The 24,864-nt window shown below is 37.5% G+C and overlaps 1 protein-coding gene across 1 annotated transcript in view; it reads right to left on the minus strand.

The window, feature by feature from the left end:
* The window catches only part of LOC306878347 (collagen alpha-1(XIV) chain-like), a 137,235-nt gene that overhangs the window by 62,701 nt on the left and 49,670 nt on the right, over nt 1-24,864 (minus strand). Inside the window, exons 17-25 of the mRNA XM_079430630.1 lie at nt 19,866-19,998; nt 19,282-19,329; nt 19,034-19,170; nt 13,082-13,217; nt 11,846-11,968; nt 9,765-9,914; nt 5,047-5,163; nt 2,136-2,282; nt 398-472 (exon numbers count right to left, since the gene is read on the minus strand). Of these exons, the coding sequence (XP_079286756.1) occupies nt 398-472; nt 2,136-2,282; nt 5,047-5,163; nt 9,765-9,914; nt 11,846-11,968; nt 13,082-13,217; nt 19,034-19,170; nt 19,282-19,329; nt 19,866-19,998 (1,066 nt within the window). The remainder of the gene's footprint in view (nt 1-397; nt 473-2,135; nt 2,283-5,046; nt 5,164-9,764; nt 9,915-11,845; nt 11,969-13,081; nt 13,218-19,033; nt 19,171-19,281; nt 19,330-19,865; nt 19,999-24,864) is intronic.

Here is a 24,864-nt window from a genome sequence, read left to right on the forward strand (position 1 = left end):
GCAGGGCAACACATTCAGGTGACTTCCCAAACCCCAGAATATAAAATTAACAAATAAATCAAAATAAGCATTTAGTTTCAGGCCAAGAAATTATTCAGGTGTTACTTTATGATAAACACAATAAGCATTCAGCCAGACAATGAAACCAATATGTTCACTGTAAAGTTTGAAATGAGGGATCTAAAAAAGATCTATATAAGGAGGTTAATAGGTTCTGTGTGTTTTTATCAGATGTGTTGGGGAGACTCAAACATATTTATTGAATGCCGAGTGGCTCTGAGAATAAGAAAAGGTTAGCTGTCAGCAGAGATGTACGTTAGTGAAAGGTCACACAACACATAGGGACATGGCCAACAAACAGGGAAAGAGGCCAGTTTTTCCCACACTGGTGTCCTACCTTCTTTGGCTGGAGGGATGGTGGGAGGAGGGATGGTGGTGGGTGGTGCGGTCGGTGGCTGGGTGGGTGCTGGAGCTACAGAAACAACAAAACAATACATAAACCAGAGCAGGGCCTGGCTGTCTTCACTTTATTACACACACAATCAGATTTGGGATCTCAACGGAAACCCAATTGTAAAAGAAAGCTCTATTGTCAGTGGTTCAATCTGTTTCTCAGGCAATGATTGAGTGTATCAAGGGAAGATGTTGTCTTCACTTCATTGGCTGGAAATGACCTGTATCACTGAAGTGTTACTACCGCCTAATTGACACGCTAACATGTGAGTTATATACACTGATACTTTTACAGTGTATAATCCCCATAAACTGCAAAAATAGGCTCTTAATCGTTATTTTTAGGGAGTTTTTTAATAAAAATATCTAAACGTGCCAACAAATCTATGCCATGTATAGTATATATATATGAACAAAAGGTATGAACAAAAATGTAGTAAAAAACAAAAAAATTTAAATGAAAATAAATATTTTTAAATGTTATTACAATTTAAAATAACTTTTATTTGAATATATATTAAAATGTAATTTATTACTGTGATGGTCATTACTCCAGTCAGTGTCACATGGTCCTTCAGAAATCATTCTAATATGTTGAGTTGCTGTTATTATCAGTGTTGCAAACAGTTGTGCTGCTTCTTAATAAACCGTGATACACCATGATTTTTTTTTTCAGGATTCTTTGATATAGTATGCACATATATATATTGGATGAATTCAGGTAAATTGGGATACTTAATGCCATTTAGGTGACTGGAAAGAAATGTTAAACACACACACACATATATATATATTTTTATATAATATTTTATATTTATCCAAATTGTGTAAGATAGGAGTCAAGTTGAAAGAATTAATTAAAAGTTACGTTTAGATTAGCACTTAAAACAAGACTTGGGGATAGCAATGGGGATAGCAATTTTTTCATGTTTTGGATATTCAGGAAAACAAGACCAAATAATTAATTATGATTTTTTTTTCAGTAGAGAATCATAATAAAAGAATGCTGATCAAATTTGACGAGGCCACATATTGACATCTTCTGTTTTTTGTTGCAAATGGCACTAAGATTTTCAGCTGTTAAAATCTTATTTTTATGTTTATGAATGCTTCAGTCAGTCTCTTGGAAGCCAATTTCTGCTACAGAAGAAGAAAACATAAAAGAAAGTAAATGCTGGAATGTAACATCTGTTTATGATTTTTAAGAACCTAACTGCAATAATTAGATATGTGAGATGCAAACTCAAAATTTTGAGACATGAAACAGTTCTGAGAAAAAAATACTGTGAATTCTGTGATAAAGTTTAACTTTTTTTTTAAGGGCTTTCACGCATTCTAGATAACACTGGTGGCAAATAAAATAATAGATAACACTGGTGGCAAAAAATTGTTCTGTTACTCAAAGGCAACAAACTAAGTCACCTTCAGGTGTTTATTGGTGCCTAAAAGACCCCAGGGAGACCTAATTTAACAAACCAGTAAATCTTATTAAGGACAAATGCCATTTTTAATCCACCTCAACTAAAATCGAGGTTATGAGGGATGGACAACAGTAAAACCAACTCAACAGACTGTGTCCTTCACAGTCTCATATTCATTCACAATTAAATATGGTGTGCAGCCTGATTGAAGTCTAAAGTCTTATAATGGTGTAAAATATACAGTTATCAGACTGTATTTACCGGTTGTCACCATGGTGGTGACGGCAGGACCCTCTGTATCCTGTAAGAGAGTGTAGACGCTGATCTTGTACTGGGTGTTGGGGGAAAGACTGAAGAAGCACTCTCTGGATGCACTGCCACCGACCCTCACTTCCTGACTCTGACCGTCTGTGAGAAAGTTAAAACAGCAAGATTGGCATTCAAGCAACAATCAAAGGAAAATAAAAAGCAAACACAACAGCTTTCTCAAGGAAACAATTGTGCTAATTAATCAGACTGTGCCATTCAAGTCCTCAGGCTATAAACAAAGCCTGAAGTTGGAACTGACAGAAGTGGCACCACAGCAGCATGCCGAAGTGTTGTTATTTTTACCAGACATGTGTTGTTGCTCATAAACTGGTCGTTTAAATGAAAGGAACAATGAGTAAATCATCTTTTAGGAAATGCGATACTCATATCCCAGGGTACAAGGTAGCAGAACTGCTATTTATCACCTTCATAGCTGTAATTATTTTCCAAAGCTGAGAAAAAGACCAATGCTTGGGCTCAGGAAGGGAAAGCTTACATTCAGTCCAGGTCTTTAATGGCTTTAATCGGAGGCTGAAGACTGCAGGGAAATGAGTGAACCATGATAAGCAGCCTAATCTTGAGTTGAATGAGGAAAAAACCCTACATTTTCATTCTTTTTACATTCTTTTCATTCTAAATGTGAAGGTGTTCTTGCTGATGCTGACTCTTTTTCTTTCTGGTTTTCTTTTTCTACATATCTATCCATCGATCTCTTTGTTTTGTGATGGCAGACATTAATATCCAGCTTGACTTAGTTCATACATCTTAATTTGTCTGCCATTAAACAGCTGCATCCATGGGGAATATAAATAGCTGGGCTGTTCAGAAGCAGTATTATATCATTATTAAATAAGAAAAAACAGGGAAAAGGTTTTCTTTAATGAGATATTTCCCAAAGCACCTTCTTTTCAACCACGATCTTGAAAGAAAAAGTCTCTAGAGTGCATTATGCAAAAATTGAGGTATTTTCTTTGCATTTTCCAATGATAATGTGGACTGCAAAAATTGGGATGTGATTATAAGATCAACGATATTCCCTTGCTCAGACATGCTTTGATTGCGGAGCTGATCAAACAATGGGATGTGACATTTACCTGTTATGTTCCCACTCTATGGAAAAGTAGCTGGCAAGAGCTCCAGCTTGGCTCAGTAAACATCTATCCTCCTTTAAGCGTTTGTTTCAACAGACTGCACTTCTCAGTCCAGTCACATCTCTGGCACAAGCAGGACAGTTCCTCCCTTTCCTCTCATTTGCAAGCAAGAACGCTTCGCTTCACCATGAGCGCTCGGTGCTGAAGATTCGTATGACTGGCTGAAATTCCACAGCCAAATGCTCTCTACGAGTAAGATGGCAAGAAATAAATCCGCTGTTCCTACTGGTTACCAAAGTTTGGACATTATTTGACTAGAAGTGGTCCAGAAGAAAAGAAGCAGGGATCTTAGTACTACAAAATACGCATATATTCACATTTAGTCTTCTCACACACTTCAGCAGTAGTTTTGATATATATGTGTAGGCATAGTTTACCATGACTACAGGATAATAAGGCATCTCTGTTATCCTTCAATTACAACTTTTTATAACTTTTAGTTTATAAAAGTTTTACAGACTTTCTGTAAGAATTTTTCTGTCCCCTACCTAGACCTGATAATATCTTCTTAAGAACTGAATTTTATTTATTTACAATTAATTCAGTATTTGTGCTACCATTTTAAAAAGTTACTGTTCTGTATTTTTTATGTCCTATAAAGAAGACTTTTATACTCATCAAGGCTGCATTTATGCCATCAAAAATACAGTAAAACAGTAAGATTGTGAAATATTGTTACAATTATATATATATATATATATATATTAAAATGTAATTTATTTCTGTGTGGCCATTATTCCAGTCTTCGGTGCCACATGATCCTTCAGATATCATATGCTAATTTACTGCTCAATAAACATTTCTTCTTATTATTAATGTTGAAAGCATTTGTGCAGCGGCTTAATATAATAACCACGATACACTGTGACTTTTTTTTTTTTTTTTCTGCAGCATTATTTGATGAATAGAAAGTTCAAAAAGCAGTATTTATGTGAAATAGAAATCTTCTATAACATTTGTAAATGTACTTGCTGTCATTTTGGTCAATTTAATGCATCCTTGTTGGGTAAAAGTATTAAAAAAGGTAGTTATTGGTCATTATTTTAAATGTTAAAAGAGATTATATCTCAACAAGGCTAGAAAAGCAGGAATTTGAACATCACAATTGTTCTTATTATTTTTAGATTATGATCTGAAAGCCATTATCAACCCAGATAATATTTGAGAATTTAATTTTAAGGATTTCATCTGAAAAGTAACTGAAGTTTCTTATATCTCTTCTATAGTTCTGTCTCTTTGAGAACTGCAATGACTGTCATTCAAATACTTCATACACACACGCTGGGGCTTCAGGCAGGATCTGGTTTTAATAGCATTACTGAGCTGGTAGCCATCTGAGCAGTCACACACTGGAAGTGGAACAGAAGATTTCCAGGATTGCGAGATAAGCTGGGCCGGTGAGATAGCAGGCAGGAATAAGAAAAGCAATAACGGGAAAAGGGCTTTTGACTCTGCTGTTTTAAATTTGAATCAAAACCATGTCACACGCCAGCAGAGCAATATGCATACAATAAAAGAGTTTTGTTGAACAGCCCAGAGGCTCAGAGGTCTGTGCTGAAATGAGCCATAATATCCCATTACCTCTGAAACTGAAATTTAACAAAACTGAAATTTATGTCAATATTGCAAAACAGGAAGCCACCTTATAGCTTTGTTCTGTGTTTGAGTTCTGAGTGTGTGTGTGTGTGTGTGTGGGTGTGTGTATCACTCACTGAGCAGTGACTCAATGACGACTCTGTAGACGGTGGCATGGCGATGAGGTTGCCACTGGGCACACAAGCTGCTACTGAGCACCTGGTACGTGCTCAGATTCCTCACCCCCAGGAACACTGAAAGAGAAATAAGAAACAAGATGAATTTAGTGGAAAAGCAACAACTAAGATATTTTGTGTTTTCTTTTTTTAATCCATACACTAAGTTAATAGGGTCCAATGTTGTTTTGTGCCTTATTGACATTCATTATATGGACAAAAACAATTCCTCAAAATATTTTCTTTTGTGTTCAGCAGGAAAACGAAAGTCATACAGGTTTGGAACAACATGAAGGTGAATAAATGATGACAGAAATTTCATATTTGGTGATCTATCCTTTTAAGCTATAACAAGGAGGAAAGCATTTAATTTAAAATGAAACTTTTACTGTCTTACGCAGTTTTGCTTCTAAATTAAACTGATCTTGCTTTAAGTACATTTTTATTGGAAACAAGTGTTTTTTTTTTGTTTTTTTCAGTGTAACACGTGCGAATCTATTAAATAAACTACCATTAAAATGTGTGGGGTCACGATTTCCACAAAAAAAAACAAAAAAAAATTACACTGCAGCTGTTTTCAACATTGATAACAATAAGTACGTAAATAAATAAATAAATAATTTTTGGTCAGCTAAAACAAGCCCAAGCTACAGCAGATGGTCCATTTAGTACCACAATGTTTTTTTTTTGTTTGTTTTTTGTTTTTTTCTCAAATTCTCACATACACTACCATTCAAAAGTTTGTTTATTTATTTATTGATATTATTATTTTAAACAAATTAATACATTTATTCAGCAAGGATTCATTAAAAAGTTACAGTAAAGCCATTTAAATCTTACAATTTATTTATTTTATTGTTTAAAAAAATATTTAAATTGATCAAAAAATAATTATAAAGACATTTACAAAAGATATCTATTTTTACTTTTTTTAAAATCTCTTATTTTGAGCTTTGTATTCATCAAAAAATCCTGAAAATGTATCAAAAATTTTTTACATTGCAACTGTTTTCAACATTGATAAAAATAAGCAAGTATGAGTAAATAAATAAATTGTATAATTATTTCTTGTTATTCAACAAATCAGTATATTAAAAATTTTGATTAAATAAATACAGGCTTTCTGAACAGGACTTTCAAAAAGATTAAAATATATAACAGACCCCAAACTTTTGATCAGCAGTGTACTAAACCTGAATGAAAGCTTTGAAATGTACACATCGGTGTTTAGTGAGAGGAAAGCCTTGAGCGTTGCATCTCTAATGTAGTGTAATGTTCTGAAATGAAAAGTAGCACATGTTTTACAGTAATGGCTAATGAGCCATAGGGCAGCCAGCGGCTCCTTTGTGCTTCACTTCTCTGGAAACCAGCACCCTATTTCTGATCTCCTCAGATTTCTGTGCAATACTCTTTAAATATTGCAAGTCAGGCAAATCTAATGGCTAAAAAACACATCTGAGAGGAAAGTGAGAGGTTCAAACAGTATTCTTAACAAATACGCTCTCCACTTAAAAGCCACAAATGGCCTTAACCATTTCTTTCTTTATTTTCCTTCATCTCTTTGTGCAAACCACACAAAATGTGCTGTGTGAAAGAAAACTCATTTAAAAGCCAAAGAATAGGCTTATTTTGGAATTATCCATTTTTGGGTCAGCAAAACACAAGCCCAAACCACAGCACATGGGACACATTAGTCGCACAAAACAATACTCATCTTTGGAGGTCGTAGTATTTGGAGCACAAACACATTTGTGGCCATGTCGCAACAAACGGAGTCCCACTCATTCTATAGTATACGCCAAAGGTTGTGGCGAACCCAAATTGTGCTTGTACTGGAACTGTAAACTGTCTTCCTTTGAGTCTTGATATGAGAGCCAAGGAACTACTTATGCAATCAAGCTGTCCATTGAAATTCACGCTGCACAACTGAACATCGTGTCAGTTGCGTTTGAGACTTGGAGATTTTAGATTAAAACAGAGACTGTGCACAAAACATATGGCGCACAGTGGTGGAGATTCGTTTAACATTTTGAATAATGCATGTGACAAGCTTTCCTCCTTATATAAACTATTTTAATGAACTATATGCATGCAAAAAGGGGCTCTGGCTGATAGTACTAATACAAGGAGGTGGAAATCCATTATTGTGCATTCAATTATTCAAAGGTCAAACAGAAAACGTATGAAAAATGTATGGACCCCATAGAGCACGCGGTATGCAGATGTCATCATGTAGGGTGAGACGATATGGGAGGTTCCTCAGAGAGCCATGGCGTGTGAAAGGAATAATGTCTGGAATTGTCTGGAAGTCCTTTAGCACATTTCATCAGGGTTTCACAACATCTGTGACATGCAGAGACATCATGCTCATTTAAACTGAGACGGCATGTGCCCCTTTAGATTTGTGAGCCAAATGGATTTTGAATGCAGTTTAAAAGTATATGTGGTATAATTTTATAATAATAAAGCTAGATTCAGCTGAGTCACTGTTAATCTAATTTGAAGGAAACTGTGTGCGCGTGTGAAATACTTGTATAGTAATAGTAATTGATAACTAGATTTAAATATTATTTGGGGTAATTTGCACTGTAATGGACTACTGTTGAAACTAAATACCTACAATTACATTTTTAAGAAAAAAAAAAAAAATATATATATTTTACATTTAGACCCTCAGGGCTTCCCCAAGGAGCACATATACTCCTAATTTGAAAAATTTCGAAGCAAAAACTTAAATTAATTCATTTGAATACACAAGTACACCAGGTTTTTAAATATATATATGCTTCACACTTTATTTATTTAATTATGAAATAAATTATATGTTAAACATTGAATTAAAAGCCAGATACAGTTTACTGGGTAACTAAAACTTACATTGAGTAACGGATTCACATTTCTTTAATTAAATCATTTTCTTTTCAAGTTTCATCATCACATCAGAGTGTATTTTTGGCTCCGAATTTTAGCTTTCTTGATAATTTATAATTAAGGCTTTTGTTATACTATTTTAGATATTTATGACTTTTGACTGAGTTTAAGAATTTTTAAGACCCGTAATGTACGTTTTATTAGCACACATAAATATATTTTTGTACAATTACACACATTTTACAGTTACACATCTATTTTTAGTAAAATGCTTTATATAATATAGTAAAGTTTTTAATTTATATATATTCTAATGTTTTATAGTGATTATGCCAAAACAGTTGAAATTAAGTATTTAGGGGGCGTAATTAAAAGTAAAATCTAAATATATTTATACTATACTCAGTACTATGGTACGGAGTTTGTCGTTTAACAATTCCGGATGTTTGATACAAATATTGATGCTCTAAAGCCTTACATAGTCAGAATATTGAGCAAAATTAGAATTGAATTGCTTTTTTGAAAAGTCTGTGCACAAAATTACTTTTTAAAATTAATACAGTAAAATGAATAAAATAAAATTCTATAACAAATTAAATAATATGTGACCCTGGACCACAAAACCAGTCTTAAGTCGCTGGGGTATATTTGTAGCAATAGCCAAAAATACATTGTATGGGTCAAAATTATAGATTTTTCTTTTATGCCAAAAATCATTAGGATATTAAGTAAAGATCATGATCCATGAAAATATTTTTTAAATTTCCTACCGTAAATATATTAAAACTTAATTTTTGATAAGTAATATGCATTGCTAATAACTTCATTTGGACAACTTTAAAAGCGATTTTATCAATATTTTGATTTTTTTTTGCACCCTCAGATTCCAGATTTGTAAATAGTTGTATCTCAAATATTGTCCTATCATAACAACCCATACATCAATGGGAATCTTATTTATTCAGCTTTTAGATGATGTATAAATCTCAATTTAGAAAAATTGACCCTTATGACTGGTTTTGTGGTCCAGGGTCACATATAATAAAAAATAAATTAATTATAAATAGACTTTACTTTTAATTACTTCCCCTAAATACTTTTTAATTTCACTTAATCTATTTTGGCATTATAGATATAAAACCTAACACTCATACTATACTTACATAAAATAACTCAGTTGTTATTGACAGATATTTTATATAACATGTCTTAGCTTCCTGTTATATTCTATAATATAAGAAATGTTTTGTCAGTTGCAGGTGCTGTAAGCAATGCCTGTTTATCTGACTAGTCTAAAACAGGACAGTGGTGACTGATATTGGGCTGGTGACACCACAGTGCTCTGATGGATGGCCTCAGCACTCCCTGAGAAAACATAATCTGTTTGCTTTTTGATGAGAATCGCTAAAACTGGTATTACTTTGTGATGTACCTGGCGATATCAAATTTATATGCAAAGGACTGTCATTACTGGAGCTGTCTGTCTGAATGTTGATATATGTGTAGCAGGCTGCCTATCAAAGAACAACTTCAGGTTTCATTAACAGACAAAAGGGACAGTTCTCGCTAGTCCGCTTACATCGCGATACTATCGCTGCTGCATATTATCAAAAACGGTATTAGCAAGGACGATCAGACAGGAGGCAAATTACATCTATGAATCTGATGTGATGCTGCAGCAAAATGATGGTGGGCTGTTGGGAAGAAAATACAGATCTCACGCTGGGTATGACAAAGTTAGATGCGTGCAGATTTGTGTGTACTGGATAATTGTGTTTAGGTGTGTATTTGTGCGGAGGGAGACTCACATGTTTTGCCCTTGCCGGAGAGGGGTTGGCTGGAGCCGGTGGTGTAGGAGGCGATGACCTGAACGCTGTACTCTGTGTCACTCAACAGATTGAGGATCAGCAGGGTGTTCACATCATCCCCTACAAATGTCTCGAGAGCCGGACCTGACACTGTGCACAGAGCGAAACAAGAGCTGAAAACAATTGGAGCAACCTTACTGAAGAAAAAAAAACAAAAAAAAAAAGTGAAAAAATAAAAGGTATATTTAAAGGTCTGGTATTTGACACATATTAGCTTTTTTTCTGGGAGTACACTTATAATGTTAGTCAAGTTGTATTTAGTTTTAAATCAGTTGTTTTACTATTATTATAATTAAAATTATATATGTAAATGACCTCCATTTTGATTGTGAAAGACAGTAGCTTAGTTTATGTTTTTTACCTTAAAAAACAATCTGTCAGCATTTAGTCATTCTCATGTTGTTCCTGCATGACTTATTTTCTTCTGTGGCATTTTTTTTAAATAATTATCAATGTTGAAAACAGTTCTGCTTCTCAATATTTTTATAGAAACCATTATTTATTTTTTCTAGGATTCTTCTAGGATGAATCTTACTGACCCCATATGTTGTACATATCAAGTTTTGTGAAGTCTGTATATTTTTGTCTGTTCCTTACACAATTTACATTGTTATTCATTGGAAATCTTCCCTTCAAATGAGCCAGCCAGATCAAAGTTAACAAGAACTTAGTTGAACTCGAGCTCAGTTTATGAATGAATCAATTAGACGGGTTTGTACTGGACCGACTGAGTCATTGATAAATCTGACTTTGAAACAAATGATTTGTTTCAGTGAACTATTCCTTTAGTTCTAAATAACCTGCTTTTGCAGCTCAATAAATGTTCTGTGTGGACTGGAATGGGAATTTGGACTGTGAATGTCTAAGTATGCCTATTGTATTTAGTACATTCAAATCTTTGAATTATTTTACATTGCATGTCCCTTTAAGCATTTTTTTTTTCAACACTCATACAGCATAGAAACAAACCCTAAAAAGAAAAAATACTGTATTCTGGCCCTCACAAACTAAATGTCTATGATGCCTCTCTATATCAACATCACAGTCTAAACTAAAAAAAAGAAGGAAAAGAATGGGTGGATTTCACAGACACTTACAATCACAGCATTACACTATAACCATCACAAAGCCTGGGGAAACTAGATGTGAAAACGAAATGAGAACAAGTGAACCCTCCCCTTCAACAACACACACAGACACAGAGAAAATGAGCTCTGGACAGTAGAAATGACCGGTGGTGGGATGAATTATTAGCAGCTGTTGGGAGCAGTTTGGAAGGGCATTAAATGTAGGTGGAGAAGCCATTTCTCTCCACCGCAGATGGGAGTTTAAGATCATATAATGGAATAAAGAAATTTATTGGGCTGGACTTCAGTGGAAAACAGGAGCGTGATATTTTTCCCTCTGGTATGCTGCAACCACATTAGAGCTTCTGTTTACAGTCGAATCTCAGGCTGCAGACGGAAGAACATCATAATCAGAGCAGCAGACATGGAGACAGTATCTCCACCTACAGTTAATACCCTTTCCAAAAAGCTGCTAATTCATCCTACCCGTCTATATACGTCTTTTTTTGCTAAAGTTATTTGCATACTTCATGTACGTCTGGAATATAATGATAAATTATGCAGCATCAAATTACATGGGATTGTACAGACACCCATAGAAGACATGAGCAGACAAACTGTGGAGGGTTAGATGTGTGTGTTTTTGTGACATATGAGGACACAAATTAGTATAACGACATGGGTATGACATAGATATTACAAGGAGAAGGTGACTTATGAGGACATTACCCCATGTCTCCATATTTCAAAATTCGTATAAATCATACAGAGTGAGTTTTTTTTGAGAAAGTAAAAATGCAGAAAGTTTCCTGTAAGGGGAAGGTTTAGGCGTAGGGTTGGTATAGGGCAATAGCACATACAGTTTGTACAGTATAAAAACCATAATGCCTATGGAATGCCCCCACAATTCACAAAAACAAACGTGTGTGTGTGCGTGTGTGTGTGTTTACATACCAGAGATGGGCTGATAGATGACTCCGTAACCCAACGTGGGGAACTGAGGGCCATCCCAGCTGATGCGGAAGCGATTATACCATTCATCAGACACTCTGAGGTTACTGGGTCCAGAAAGTGGCACTAACCAATCAGAAAAGGGATTATGATTAGTATTTGCAATGTGGTCAATTAATATCAATTACTGGTCAATTGAACTTTATAAAAACTTACTGGCAGAAACAGAAACAGGGATCTATTTTCAGCTCATAACCACTATATCTGGTACATAAAACAATCTATGGCGTTATTTTACTGTCAAATGTCGGGAGCGCATTTTTGTAGCGCGAAAGTAGATTAATATAATGCGCGAGCGCGAATCTCCCCGCTCGCACGCGGATTTCCTTTGCTCTCGCACAAAACCGGACGCGCGCTCTCGGATATACGCTGCTCTCGCGCAGAGAGAGTGCATGTATTGTGTACTTGGGTTGGAAATCCGCAAAGGAAATCCACGTGCGAGTATATTAATCTACTTTCGCGATACAAAAATACGCTCTCGACGTTTAGCAGTAAAATAACGCCATTCAATCAGGTATGCCATTCATCTCATCAAGAAAAACAGGAAATTAGTAAGAGCTGAACAATAATACTATGCAGATTTAGAATTGAGAGTCAAAAGATGTCCCATAAAAAGAAAACTATTTAACTTGGGGGTTACATTCTGGTTCACGATCTTAAAAAAAGCAGGATTAGTTAGATCAGAAGTGAATCTGCCTCAGGTTCATCACTGCTGTTCATCATGGTCAAATTAATTAACTCATTGAAATCACTAACTAACATGGAACTAAATGAGATCACGCTCATGTTAATAAAATGAATGGCATAGTGTTGATTTATTAAAACAGGATTAAAAATTCAGTTATTCCAATTTGGGAATTGAACCCAGGTCGTTCTGAATAACTAGACATAACTAGAAATATTTCTAATGCTGCATAAGGACATGCTAAACATTTAGTAAGTGTGAGTTGTTGACGTTTTTAATATTTCAGATTAGCTGAGCATGGCTGTGTGTTAATGAAGTGTTCATTTTATGATTTCTAAAATGAAGCAAAGGGAGCCAGGACACAACTCAAATCCATAACTATATAATTATGCCAAAGTAGTAGTAATTAGCATAACTGCATCTGTTTTGAAAGAAGTACACATAATGTATTTCATTTATTAGAACTCCAGCAGCATTTGTTCATTCATACTCACATGTTTTGCCGGTAGAGGCCTTAGACAGGGCTGTGGACTCTCCATCTGCATAAATAGGGGTCACTGTGATCTTGTACCTTGTGTCTGAGAGGAGAGGTTGCAGGATCATGCTTCTTCTGTTTCCCGAGACTAACACCTGGAGAAGAGCAGAATATTCAATACCAGACAAAGCACAGTGTGGGTGTGGGTGCGTTTTGCTTTCTCTGTGAGGACCAAATGTCCTTGAGGTCTCTATGTGGAAACCTCCTTCACAATGGAAGTAAATAATTTCCAGACATAATGCAGAGATGGTGAATGACTAGTATTAGGGTAAGTATATGTTATTTAGCTTCATTTAATAACAATAGAAAGCAACGGGTTTCCTCAATTTTGAAAAAGTAAGTACACCCCAGCAAGTTTTGTCTTTTCTTTCAATATATGTGGACACATTGGACAGTATCAATGAGTAAGTGGTATAATTCAACAAAAAATTATAAGAATGTTTCTTTGAATTTTTATGTCCAACATACAATAATGTTCAAAAGTTTGGAGTCAGTTTTTTTTTTAAAGAAATTAAAGTTTTTGTTCAGCAAGGATGTACTAAACTAATTGAAAATGACATTAAAAACCTTTATAGTCTTACAAAAGATATATATTTCAAAGAAAAGCTGATTTTTTCTATTCATCAAAGACAAATTGCTTGTTTCCATAAAAAAATATTAAGTGACACAACTGTTTTCAACACTGATAATAAAGAAATGTTTCTTGAGCACCAAATCGACAGTTTAGATTAATTTCTGAAGGATACTGCGACACTGCAAACTGGAGTAATGATGCTAAAGATTTAGCTTTGCAGTCACAGAAATAAATTGCATTTTGTTTTACTGTATTTTTGATCAAACACCTGCAGCCTTAGTAAGCATAAGAGACTTCTTTCAAATGCATTAAAATCATCTGACCCCAAACTTTTGAACTGCAGTAGAAATATCAACTATAAATATGTGCATAAATATCTAAATCAGAAAAAAAGTACATTTGCCCACTGTAATAATTTCTTGTAGGTGTTTCTTATAATAGTCCATCAGGCACTTTTTATTATAATGTGGAATTCATGGTTAGTTTTATGACATTATTTGCAACTCCAAAACTGCAAAATACCCTCAAACCACAACACTCCCACTACTGTGCTTGTGAGTATGAGTTTCTCATTCTCAAATGCTCAAATCTGTCCTTTGACTCATTTGTCTAGAAGTTCTTCATGTATGTATCGGTTGGCAAACTTCAGTTTTTTTTTTTTTTTTGGAGAGCAGAGGAAAATCGTCTTTGCTCACCTGCCATATAGACTCAATTTGTACAGCCCTTTTTAATGGTTGACTTTCTGAAGCATATTGAAGCATTTCCGGAAGCATTATTGTACATCCAGTGGAATGATGGATTGTAAACTGTTAGGAAATGGCTTTAAATCTATTTTCTTTAAATCTTTTCTCTGGTGCACCTTGTTGTAATATTAAACACTTGACGTACAGTAGCGATAAATGTAAGGTTGAACTCTCTCCACAAAAGCATTATTATAAAAGATTACATTTTTCATGGGGTACCCTTACATTGTACGTAGGAGGAGTGCAATAACTGCTAGAGTAAGGAGTGATTGTCAAGGATAAAGAAAATGCCAAACAGAGAAACAATTCCGAATATTTGAGTGTTTGATCAGCTCTCATAAAAGCTATTCTGAATATAAGCCAAAAGACAAGAAATCTGTGTACTGAACTTTAGGGAGCTGGATGAAAATCAAAAAAGCCAGCACTCAGCTCTGTAGCCAGCATCCAATCACTGCAGTCATTCACCACAGACACACCATTAATCACACGCACGCACACACACACACACAATCATGGCAGTACATTGCTTGTTGATAATGAAACGTTGGGTTGCATTATGTGGAGTGGCTTCCTCTGTGTGAGAGTACTATCAATGAACAGGCTACAAATAAGACAAATGGAAATAAGTCATTTTATGAATGTTACCCTTGCAAAGATTAAGAGGTTATTGGAAAATTAAAGGTTCCGAATTGCCAACAGTTTAAGTGTATTCGTTTTACATTTTAAATTAAATTTTGAATATTAAATTATTGGATGTTTGTATATTAAAAGTAGTACTGTCAAATGATTAATCGCAATCGCATCCAAAATAAAAGTTTTTGTTTACAGAATAAATGTGTTACGGGATTTAGTGGTTGCAGTAAAAATAAACAAAGGATCACGAGAACGAAGTAGCATCAACACACTCTTTCCTTTAATGAACGTTACATAACATTAAATAACATTAAACTCAGGCAAAGACAAAGGGAGAACTGAGGACTTATAAAGGAACAAGAACAAAAGAGCAAACAAGATTATTAATACAAAACAGGTGAATGGAATAAACGATTATTAACTAAACTAGGACAGGAAAAACCAAATAAGGGCAAACAGGAACTAAACGGAAACCAACACGTGACAGATATCGCCTCCTTCCCAGAAGGTGCGTCCCGCACCGTAACATACACATAGGGGAGGGGGGGCGGGCGCCCTCAGGGCGGATCAGGGGATTCCGGAAGCCATGGCGGATCAGGAGATTCGAGGAGCCATGGTGGGACAGGAGACTCGGGAGGCCATGGCGGGACAGGAGACTCGGGAGGCCATGGCGGGACAGGAGACTCGGGAGGCCATGGCGGGACTGGAGACTCCGTGGCCTTGGCCCTTGGCCTGGCCACACAGGCCATGACTATATGGTCCCCCCAAAAATAAATTTCTTGGGGAAGTTCCCCTCTGGGAGCCATTGAGGAGGAGCGGGCTCTGTGGGGACCTCTGGAGGAGCAGAGCTGGACGGAACCAGCGGGGACACAGGAGAGCTGGACGGGACCAGCGGAGGTGCAGGAGAACTGGACGGGACCAGCGGAGACGCAGGAGAGCTGGACGGGACCAGCGGAGACGCAGGAGAGCTGGACGGGACCAGCGGAGATGCAGGAGAGCTGGACGGGACCATCGGGGACGAAGGAGGGTACTTGCGAGGAGCAGGCACTGGAGGGCACTTGCTAGGAGTGGAGCTGGCCGACTTGGGGAACCCCGGAGACGAAGGGCTGGACGGGACCAGCTGAGGCGAAGGAGGGCAGGACGGGACCAGCGGAAACGAGGGAGATTCTGGGGTTAGAGTGGGCGCATCAAACTCCATACGTAGTGCCATGTCCAAGAGCGCAGGAACAAGTGTCGGTGGGCCTGCCATACTCTTTGCTGGCGGGCTTGCCATACTCTCAAACGGCGTGCTTGCCATACTCTCTGTAGGCGGCGGCAGCACAATCATCGCCTCGGGCGGAATCATCATCGTTGCGGGCGGCGGAACCATCATCGCCGCGGTCGGCGGAAGCAGGCTGAATTTCCCCGGACCTCCCTTGCGGAGAATCAAAACCAGACGCCTCCTCATCTTCTGTCTTGGCCTGAGTTTCTGTTACGGGATTTAGTGGTTGCAGTAAAAATAAATAAAGAATCACGAGAACGAAGTAGCATCAACACACTCTTTCCTTTAATGAACGTTACATAACATTAAATAACATTAAACTCAGGCAAAGACAAAGGGAGAACTGAGGACTTATAAAGGAACAAGAACAAAAGAGCAAACAAGATGATTAATACAAAACAGGTGAATGGAATAAACGATGATTAACTAAACTAGGACAGGAAAAACCAAATAAGGGCAAACAGGAACTAAACGGAAACCAACACGTGACAATATGTGTGTGTACTGTGTATATTTATTATGTATATATAAATACACGTATGCATGTATATATTTAAGAAAAATTTTATGTTTATATATTAAATATATTTTTAATATAATTTGAATTATATGAATATAAAAATATATACATGTAAATACATGTAAATATTTTCAAAATATATACATGCATGTGTGTGTATATATATATATATATATATATATACATAATAAATATACACATAACACACACATATATTCTGTAAACAAAAACTTTTATTTTGGATCAGATTAATCGCGATTAATCGTTTGACAGCACTAATTAAAAGTAATGATTTCTATATTTTTTGCCTAGCACCGGCATTAAATAAATGCATAACTCTGGAATCAGATCATTAGTTACCACAGCAGACTGCACAATATGTTCAGAGTTTATGCGGTGACATTTTTTTTGTTTTATATCTATAAGTGCACTCAGTGCACCTTTTCCCCTTATTAATACAGTCTTACAAATAAAACTGAATCATACACTAAAATACGCTACTGTTCAAAAGTTTGAGGTTGGTAATATTTTTATTGTTTTGTAAGGAAGTCTCTTTTGTTCACCAAGGCTGAATTTATTTACATAAAAAAAACAATAATAATGTGAAATATTACAATTCAAAATAACAATTTTAATTCTATTCTTTTCAATTTCAATACTTTGATCAATTTCATCTTTACTTACTAAAAATATTAACTTTTTTTTTTTTTTTTTTTGTCAAATTGGCCCAAAACCTTTAGCAGTATGTGCAGACAATTATGTTCAATTTTAGCTTCTTTTGATCAGTCAGGTGTGGTGGTCCATGCTCAAGAAGCTACTGTTTGACCACCTGCTGTTTTAGCAACCCGGTCTCATCCCAAGTCGTCACATATTGACGCTTTGGTTTTGGCGTCGCTTTTTGACGCTCAAGGTACCCCTTTAGCGTCACTTTTCGACGTGAAGGGAAGTGTAATTTTTCGGCGTCGATATGCTAACGCGTTATTGGGAATTTTATCGTCATAATAAGATTGCCATTATTGCATATATGTAGAGGTGTGATTGTGAATGTAAACAGTCAAAATAGTGACTTACCCAACCCCTGCCCCTAAACCTACCATCTGTGAAGAAAACGCAAGATATAGGAGGCAGATGCAAGTACTGGCATAATTTATTTAAAAATGATTAATATACGCTAAGTGTTTCCTATTTAAAAAAATTACCTTCCCTTCACGTCGAAAAGTGACGCGAAAGGGGTACCTTGAGCGTCAAAAAGCGACGCAAAAACCAAGCGTCAATATGTGACGAGTTGGGATGAGACTGTGTTAGTTTTAGACCCTCCTGTTTTTGCTGTGCAGCCTCCTGCAGAACGACTCTCATTAGCGGAGCTGTCCACCAATCCGTGGTGCTGAAACCTGAATGCAGGAGGTCGTCTCTCTTTTTAAACTTTGCTGGAACTTTCCCTCAAATGAGGCGTGCTCTCCCTTACTATCCCTCTCAGATGTTCTCTCTCTACTTCTCACATTTTGCTCAGTGACCTAAATGGCACTTGAAAAGATAATAGAATTTCCTTTTTCCCAGTCCCATCTCCTTTATCCATCTCCTTTATAGCTTGACCCCCAATGATTCTCCAGGAGAATTACAGCCCAGGAGAGGTCGATATTCTGTACAGTTAGGGGTAACAAGTCACCAGATTTTGAATGAAACTTTACGCCACGAAAGATCTTAAACTTGCCAGAACAAGGTTTTAATTCACTCCTGCAATTCCTTGCCATATGATTATGCACCACAGGAATCACTGCAGGATGTGACAAAGGGACTACCACTGCATGCATTTAAAAAGGTCACTTTGAGCAAGACATGTCCTTGCAATAGATAATACAAGCAGCAGAGCTGCATCATTCAACTCCACTTACCCGGAGGAATATGATAAGCCTGCAATATAATAGCACAGAGGTAATACATTTTTCTGTTATATTTTTATAGCACAAGAGCAATATAGGTAGCTTTATGAAATAACAGCCTTGCTGGGACACAAATAAGACAAGTGTGTGTTGCAGTCTTTATGTATTCGGAGAGGAGAGTCTGCAGCTAAACTGTTCGAGAAGACAGGAAGATGATGATGACAAAAAGCAAGCAAGCTCTTGTGTTGTTATATTAACATTAGTTATGGATGTCTGTGTGCTGCGGTTATGTTTACTCACTGTCTCTTCTGTGCGGTCTGCACTGACATATGTCACTTTGTACTGCTCCACGTCTGAGTCCAGCACTTCCCAGTTCACTTGCATACTGAAGGGCGTCTCCTCGTCTACCCACAGGTTACTCACTCCCAGATGAACAACTAGATGATCCAGATCAACTTAGACACAATACATTCTGGGGTATTGATCTACAAATCTATCCATCTATCCAATGTTCAAATAACAGTAGGATAAAATTATATTTGTCTTACATGCTGTAGTGGAGGGAAAAGAGGTGGGAACTTCTGTGATCCAGCCCACTGAAATCATATTTTTTTTTTAAATAAAATCAAAGCAAAGCAAAAGGGAAGACAAAGCAAAACAAACCCAGAGCAAAGCACAAAAAAAAACAAAGCAAAGCAAAATAAATAAATAAATAAAGCAAAATAGATCAAAGCAAAAAACAATAAAGAACAACAAAAAACAAATTGATAACAAATGACAAAAAAGCAAAGCAAAGCAAAAAAAGAAGTCAACGCAAAACAAAACCAAAGCAAAGCACAAAAACAGCAAAGCAAAACAAAAAACAAAACAAAAAACAAAGTAAAGCAAAAAAGCAAAACAAACCCAAAGCAAAGCACAAAAAAACAATGCAAAGCAAAATAAAAATAACAAAGAACAACAAAAACAAATCAATAACAAATGACAAAAACAAAACAAAAACAAACAAGAAAATCAATTTTATTTTTTTAAACAAAGCAAAGCAAAAAAAATAAAAAATCAATTAGTCAGTTTGCAATAATGTGAATTATCTGGTTGGTGTTAAACATTTAAACAACATTATTTCATGACTTACATGTATTCTCAAGCACAACCACAGGGCTGCTCTCCGTTTCGTCTTTATAGATGGCTGACAGTGACACCTTATATTCTGTAAAAGGACTCAGGTCTTGAATTACAAATGAGTCCTCAGCTCCATTTAGCATCATCTGTACAACACACAAACACAAAACCATCCAGTTAAAGAATAAACCAGAACTCTTACCAAAAAGGAGTATACTTCAAGTTTATTTTATTAAGTATAATTAAGTAAAGTTCAAGTATATTTTTAAGTATACATTATGTAGTAAGTACAAATATCAGTGTACTAGTAGTATACTTGCAAGTGTACTATTTCAATACTCATTGGGACTTAATTGTATATAAATATATAAATGTATATAAATGTATACTTTTAAGTACACTTCAAGTATAACAGTAGTAAGCGTTGAGTACACAACTAGTTTACATCAAAGTTTTTAGCTTGTACTGCTGAGAGTGGCCTGGTCACACCTCCTGTTTGGTAATCATCAACATGTGGTTAAGGAGTTAATTTAATTCAGATATTTTGGAATGCATGGGACAACACTGCTTTTTTAAAATACCCAATAGACTGTAGATTATGCTACAGACCAGACACTTGGCAGCAAAGAAGATACTTTACAGTCAATTGTAAAGATTTATCGCCAAGTGTCGGAGGGTGATGATGAAGAAAATGGACAGTCCAATTCTAAAGCAAGGCCATATCTATTTCAGCCCAGATCCAAGAGTGATGGTTCTGATGATAAGGGTGGGCCCCACAGTCATCAACAAGAGGATGCCTAAATGTAGACTGACAAATTATTTTCTTATGATTCTGTATGTCATAAACTACAGTCTGCTTATGGTTGTACCATTAGATCAATGACAGATGGACAGTGACAGATGGCATGTATAAATGCAGAAGATAGAAGTTTTACTCAAATTTTTGTGCGCCATTGTGCAGAACATAAGTCAACAGAATTTTCTGTCCATTTTCCAGCAAAAGTCATAGTAGCTGCAACAGTATGCAGACAAAACATTGTGTTTTGTCTGGTATAAATGTTGGTGGCTGCTCAGCAAAGCACCTACGCCATGCCAATAACAAGAACATGCATTAAAAAGCAAGCCTGCTATCAGGAGAGCTTTGGATCTCAGTCAGCTCTGGGCCGTCCCAGCAAACCCCTGTGTTTCTGGGCTGACTCCTCTGCTTTGGGACCTGAAGTTTCAGCCACATTCCAGTCTGCCTCACAGCATTTTATTATTTTCTGCTCTGGTGGCTCTTGGTAAACATATCGATCTGCGGTGCTATCTATAAAAAACAGCTGCACTGACTCCTGGCCAGTAATAAAAACTTTCTCCGTCACACACACACACTCACACACGCTTGTGTCTGTGGTCACGCGTGGCAGGTATAGCAGTGATGGGACGTGTTCAGTATGCTGCTGGTTGTTTTGGTGTTTGTGAGTGCCGGTGACTGGTCATTTCTAATAGTGAATTACAGTTGGCCCCAGGCTCTGGGTTAGGAAGTATTGATTGATTCATAAATCATTTTCAAGGACCTCATAAAATTTATATTTCACTTTCTCTTTCAACATATATAGTTTGTTGGAACTAACATCTAGCAATGGATGTTTAAAACAGCAAGTAAGTCACAATGGAGAAACACTGTAGAAAAGTTAAAGAGAAAACATAGAATTCAAGTTCAGGGTTTTGGCTGGTTAGCATGTGCCCCTGCCGGAAGATGGCATGACTCCACCATACTACTGCCAAAAAACATCTGTCTCCACTGACAGACAAAGTGCTTTTGCAAGCCACATCAAAACATATTTTATTATATTATAGTAATATTTTGCCAGTGCCCAACTGATTTATATATGTATTTAATTTTTAAGAGTTCTTATAAGCATGAAACAGACTTATTATCAGAGGTGCACACAAGTGGTAGAAGACCAAAATAAAAAATGCGCTGTTTAAATAAGTTCAAACCGCTCATTTGCATACCGATGTGGTTAACTGTCACAGATCAGCCAGGCTCTCTCACCACCCAATCACAGCGCACACCCCCACCGGAATTCTAATCACCCGCACCTGCACATCATTTGGACATTCATCTATTCTGCCATAAAAACACACACCTCACAGCACTTCAATGTCCAGTCACGTTTATTCGAAGTGGAGTCCCTATGCTATCACAGCGACTTACCTACTACTTACCACCTTCGTGTACTTACCTTCTGTGTCCTCTCCAGCGCGAAATCCATCTACTGGTTCTGGAGGGATCTACGGCGTACATCATTCTTGGGCGACCCTGGTTTGTACAGCATGAATCCAACATTTCCTGGCATACTGGAGAGGTCCTGAAGTGGGGTAACCAATGCTTTCCTGGCTGTTTTTATATCCCTCAACCTACTTCTCTCCGTGCCGAGGCCATAGCCCTCAATTCCACGTCCATTGAAAGTCCCCTGGAGAAGCAAGCAGTTGCGATTCCAGCCTGTTATTCCCACTTCAGTGACGTATTCTGCCCTAAGAAAGCCTCCCAGTTACCACCACATCGGCCATGGGACTGCGCAATAGATCTAGTACCGGGTGAGCCAGTGCCCCGCAGAAAGATATATCCATTATCACTCCCAGAACAGAAGGCCATGGAGGAGTATATTGAGGAGGCGTTACGGCAAGGTTACATCCGCCCTTCGACATCCCCTGCTGCTGGTTCGATTTTCTTCTTTGTGGCAATGAAGGACGGCGGCTCACGACCATTGATTACAGTAAAGTTCCGTTATCCCCTTCCTCTCGTCGCTTGAACATCTCTGCGGAGCCACCGTCTTCACCAAGTTGGACCTCCACAGCGCGTACAACCTCATCTGAATACGTGAGGGGGATGAGTGGAAGACAGCCTTTGTGACCCCTACTGGCCACTACGAATATTTTGTCATGCCGTATGATCTAGTCAACGCCCCCTCCATATTCCAGGACTTTATGCATGAGGTGCTCCGGGAGTATCTCCATGGATTTGTGCTGGTCTACATAGATGACATCCTCATCTACTCCCGGAGCATGGCCGAACATCACCCCCACATCAGTCCTGAAATGCCTGAGAGATTACCAGCTGTTCCTCAAGGCAGAAAAGTCTTCATTCCATCAATCCTCAGTGCAGTTCCTTGGGTATAACATCGACAGTGGTGGCATCCAGATGGACGAGGGGAAGGTAGACGCCATAAAGAACTGGCCTACTCCTGCCACCATCAAGGAACTCCAACGCTTCCTGGGTTTCTCGAATTTCTATCGAAGGTTTATCCAAGATTACAGCACCATCACCAACCCCTTAACGAACCTGTTACGTAACCAACCCAAGTCTCTAACCTGGACCCCTGCTGCTTCTGAAGCTTTTGACAGACTCAAAGAAGCGTTTACCAAGGCGCCTCTCCTTGTGCACCCAGATCCCAGTAAGCAGTTCATTGTTGAAGTCGATGCCTCCACCTGAGGAGTCGGAGCCGTATTGTCTCAGCAGCAGGGGACTCCAGCCAAGCTCCATCCAAGCTCCATCCCACGCCACTTACCATCAGGCAAGCTCCTTCTGCTGCCCGCTCCCAACCGTCCCTGGTCAAACCTGGGAGTAGATTTCATCACGGATCTGCCAGCCTCTGACGGTAACACATGTATTCTAGTGGTCATTGATCGGTTTTCCAAGTCTTGACATCTGCTCCCCCTCAGAGGCCTGTCCACAGCAATGGAGACTGCTGAACTGATGTTCAATCACATCTTCCGGTATTATGGCATCCCTGAAGATATTGTTTCAGATTGAGGACCACAATTTGTCTCAAGGGTATGGAAAGCCTTTTCTCTCTCCTGGGTGTGATCATAAGTCTATCATCTGGTTACTACCCCCAGACGAACGGGCAGACGGAAAGGAATATCCAGGAAATAGGACTATTCCTACGAACCTTCTGCCATGGCCACCAGGACTCTTGGAATCAGTTCATTGGCTGGGCCGGGTACGCTCAGAATTCTCTGTATCAACCGTCCACTGGACTTACTCCCTTCCAGTGCATGCTCGGCTACCAGCCACCCCTGTTCCCCTGGTCTGGGGAACCGTCGGATGTACCATCAGTTGACTACTGGTTCCGAGAGAGCGAGAGGGTCTGGGATGCTGCTCACCACCAACTACAGCGAGCAGTGCGTAGGCACAAAATGGCAGTGTCTTATCTCCAGTGTTCCTAAGTCAGTCTCCTCCAGCGATCCCGCATCTGAAGTCATTGAATCCACTATGTGAGGTGTGTGCACCGCTTAGTGATCCACGAGTTCCTGTCAAGGCAAAACATAACATTACCTACTCATCACTCATTCAACCTGTCTATTGAAGTTCATGCTCACCTTCTCCCATCTGCTTTACTCAGCTGTTCAATAAACACTCCTGTTGTTTGATGTTATCCTCTGTGTGAGTCTGCTTCCATTACATTGACAGCTATTAATGCACAATTACTATTTTAGATCGACAAACTGTAATACAGTATAAGATTTCTGCTCTTCACTGACACTCTTCAATCAGCAGCACAAAACTAGCACAAACTTCCCAGCAAAGTAATAGCTTGCTGATTTCAATTTTGAAAATTATGAAAATTCATTGTTTTAAAAAAGTTAATATTAGCATTTTATTTTTAGGTTTTATTTAACAATCCCTTTTTATTTTAAAATATAATAGTATTATCACACTTTATTTTGTATTATTTTATTTGACAAAAAACGAACTAAATAAAGCAATAATATTATTAACACTATTTATTTTAAAAAAAATAATAATATAATTATATTTAATGGGTAACACTATGTGCAGTGTGAGGACCAAACCAAATCTCCAGGTGCTCTTATGAGAACCAGGCTGAAAAACTTAAGTGCACCCCTGCTTATTATTAATCTTTATATTATATTATTGTCAGTCCTCTGTCGTATGTGTCATGTGTTCCTGCCTCTTGTGTCCATATTTGGTTTGTTTCCTGTCCTTGTCTGATGTGTTTATT

This window comes from Barbus barbus, assembly GCF_936440315.1.
Source record: "Barbus barbus genome assembly, chromosome: 12".
NCBI classification, from domain to species: domain Eukaryota; kingdom Metazoa; phylum Chordata; class Actinopteri; order Cypriniformes; family Cyprinidae; genus Barbus; species Barbus barbus.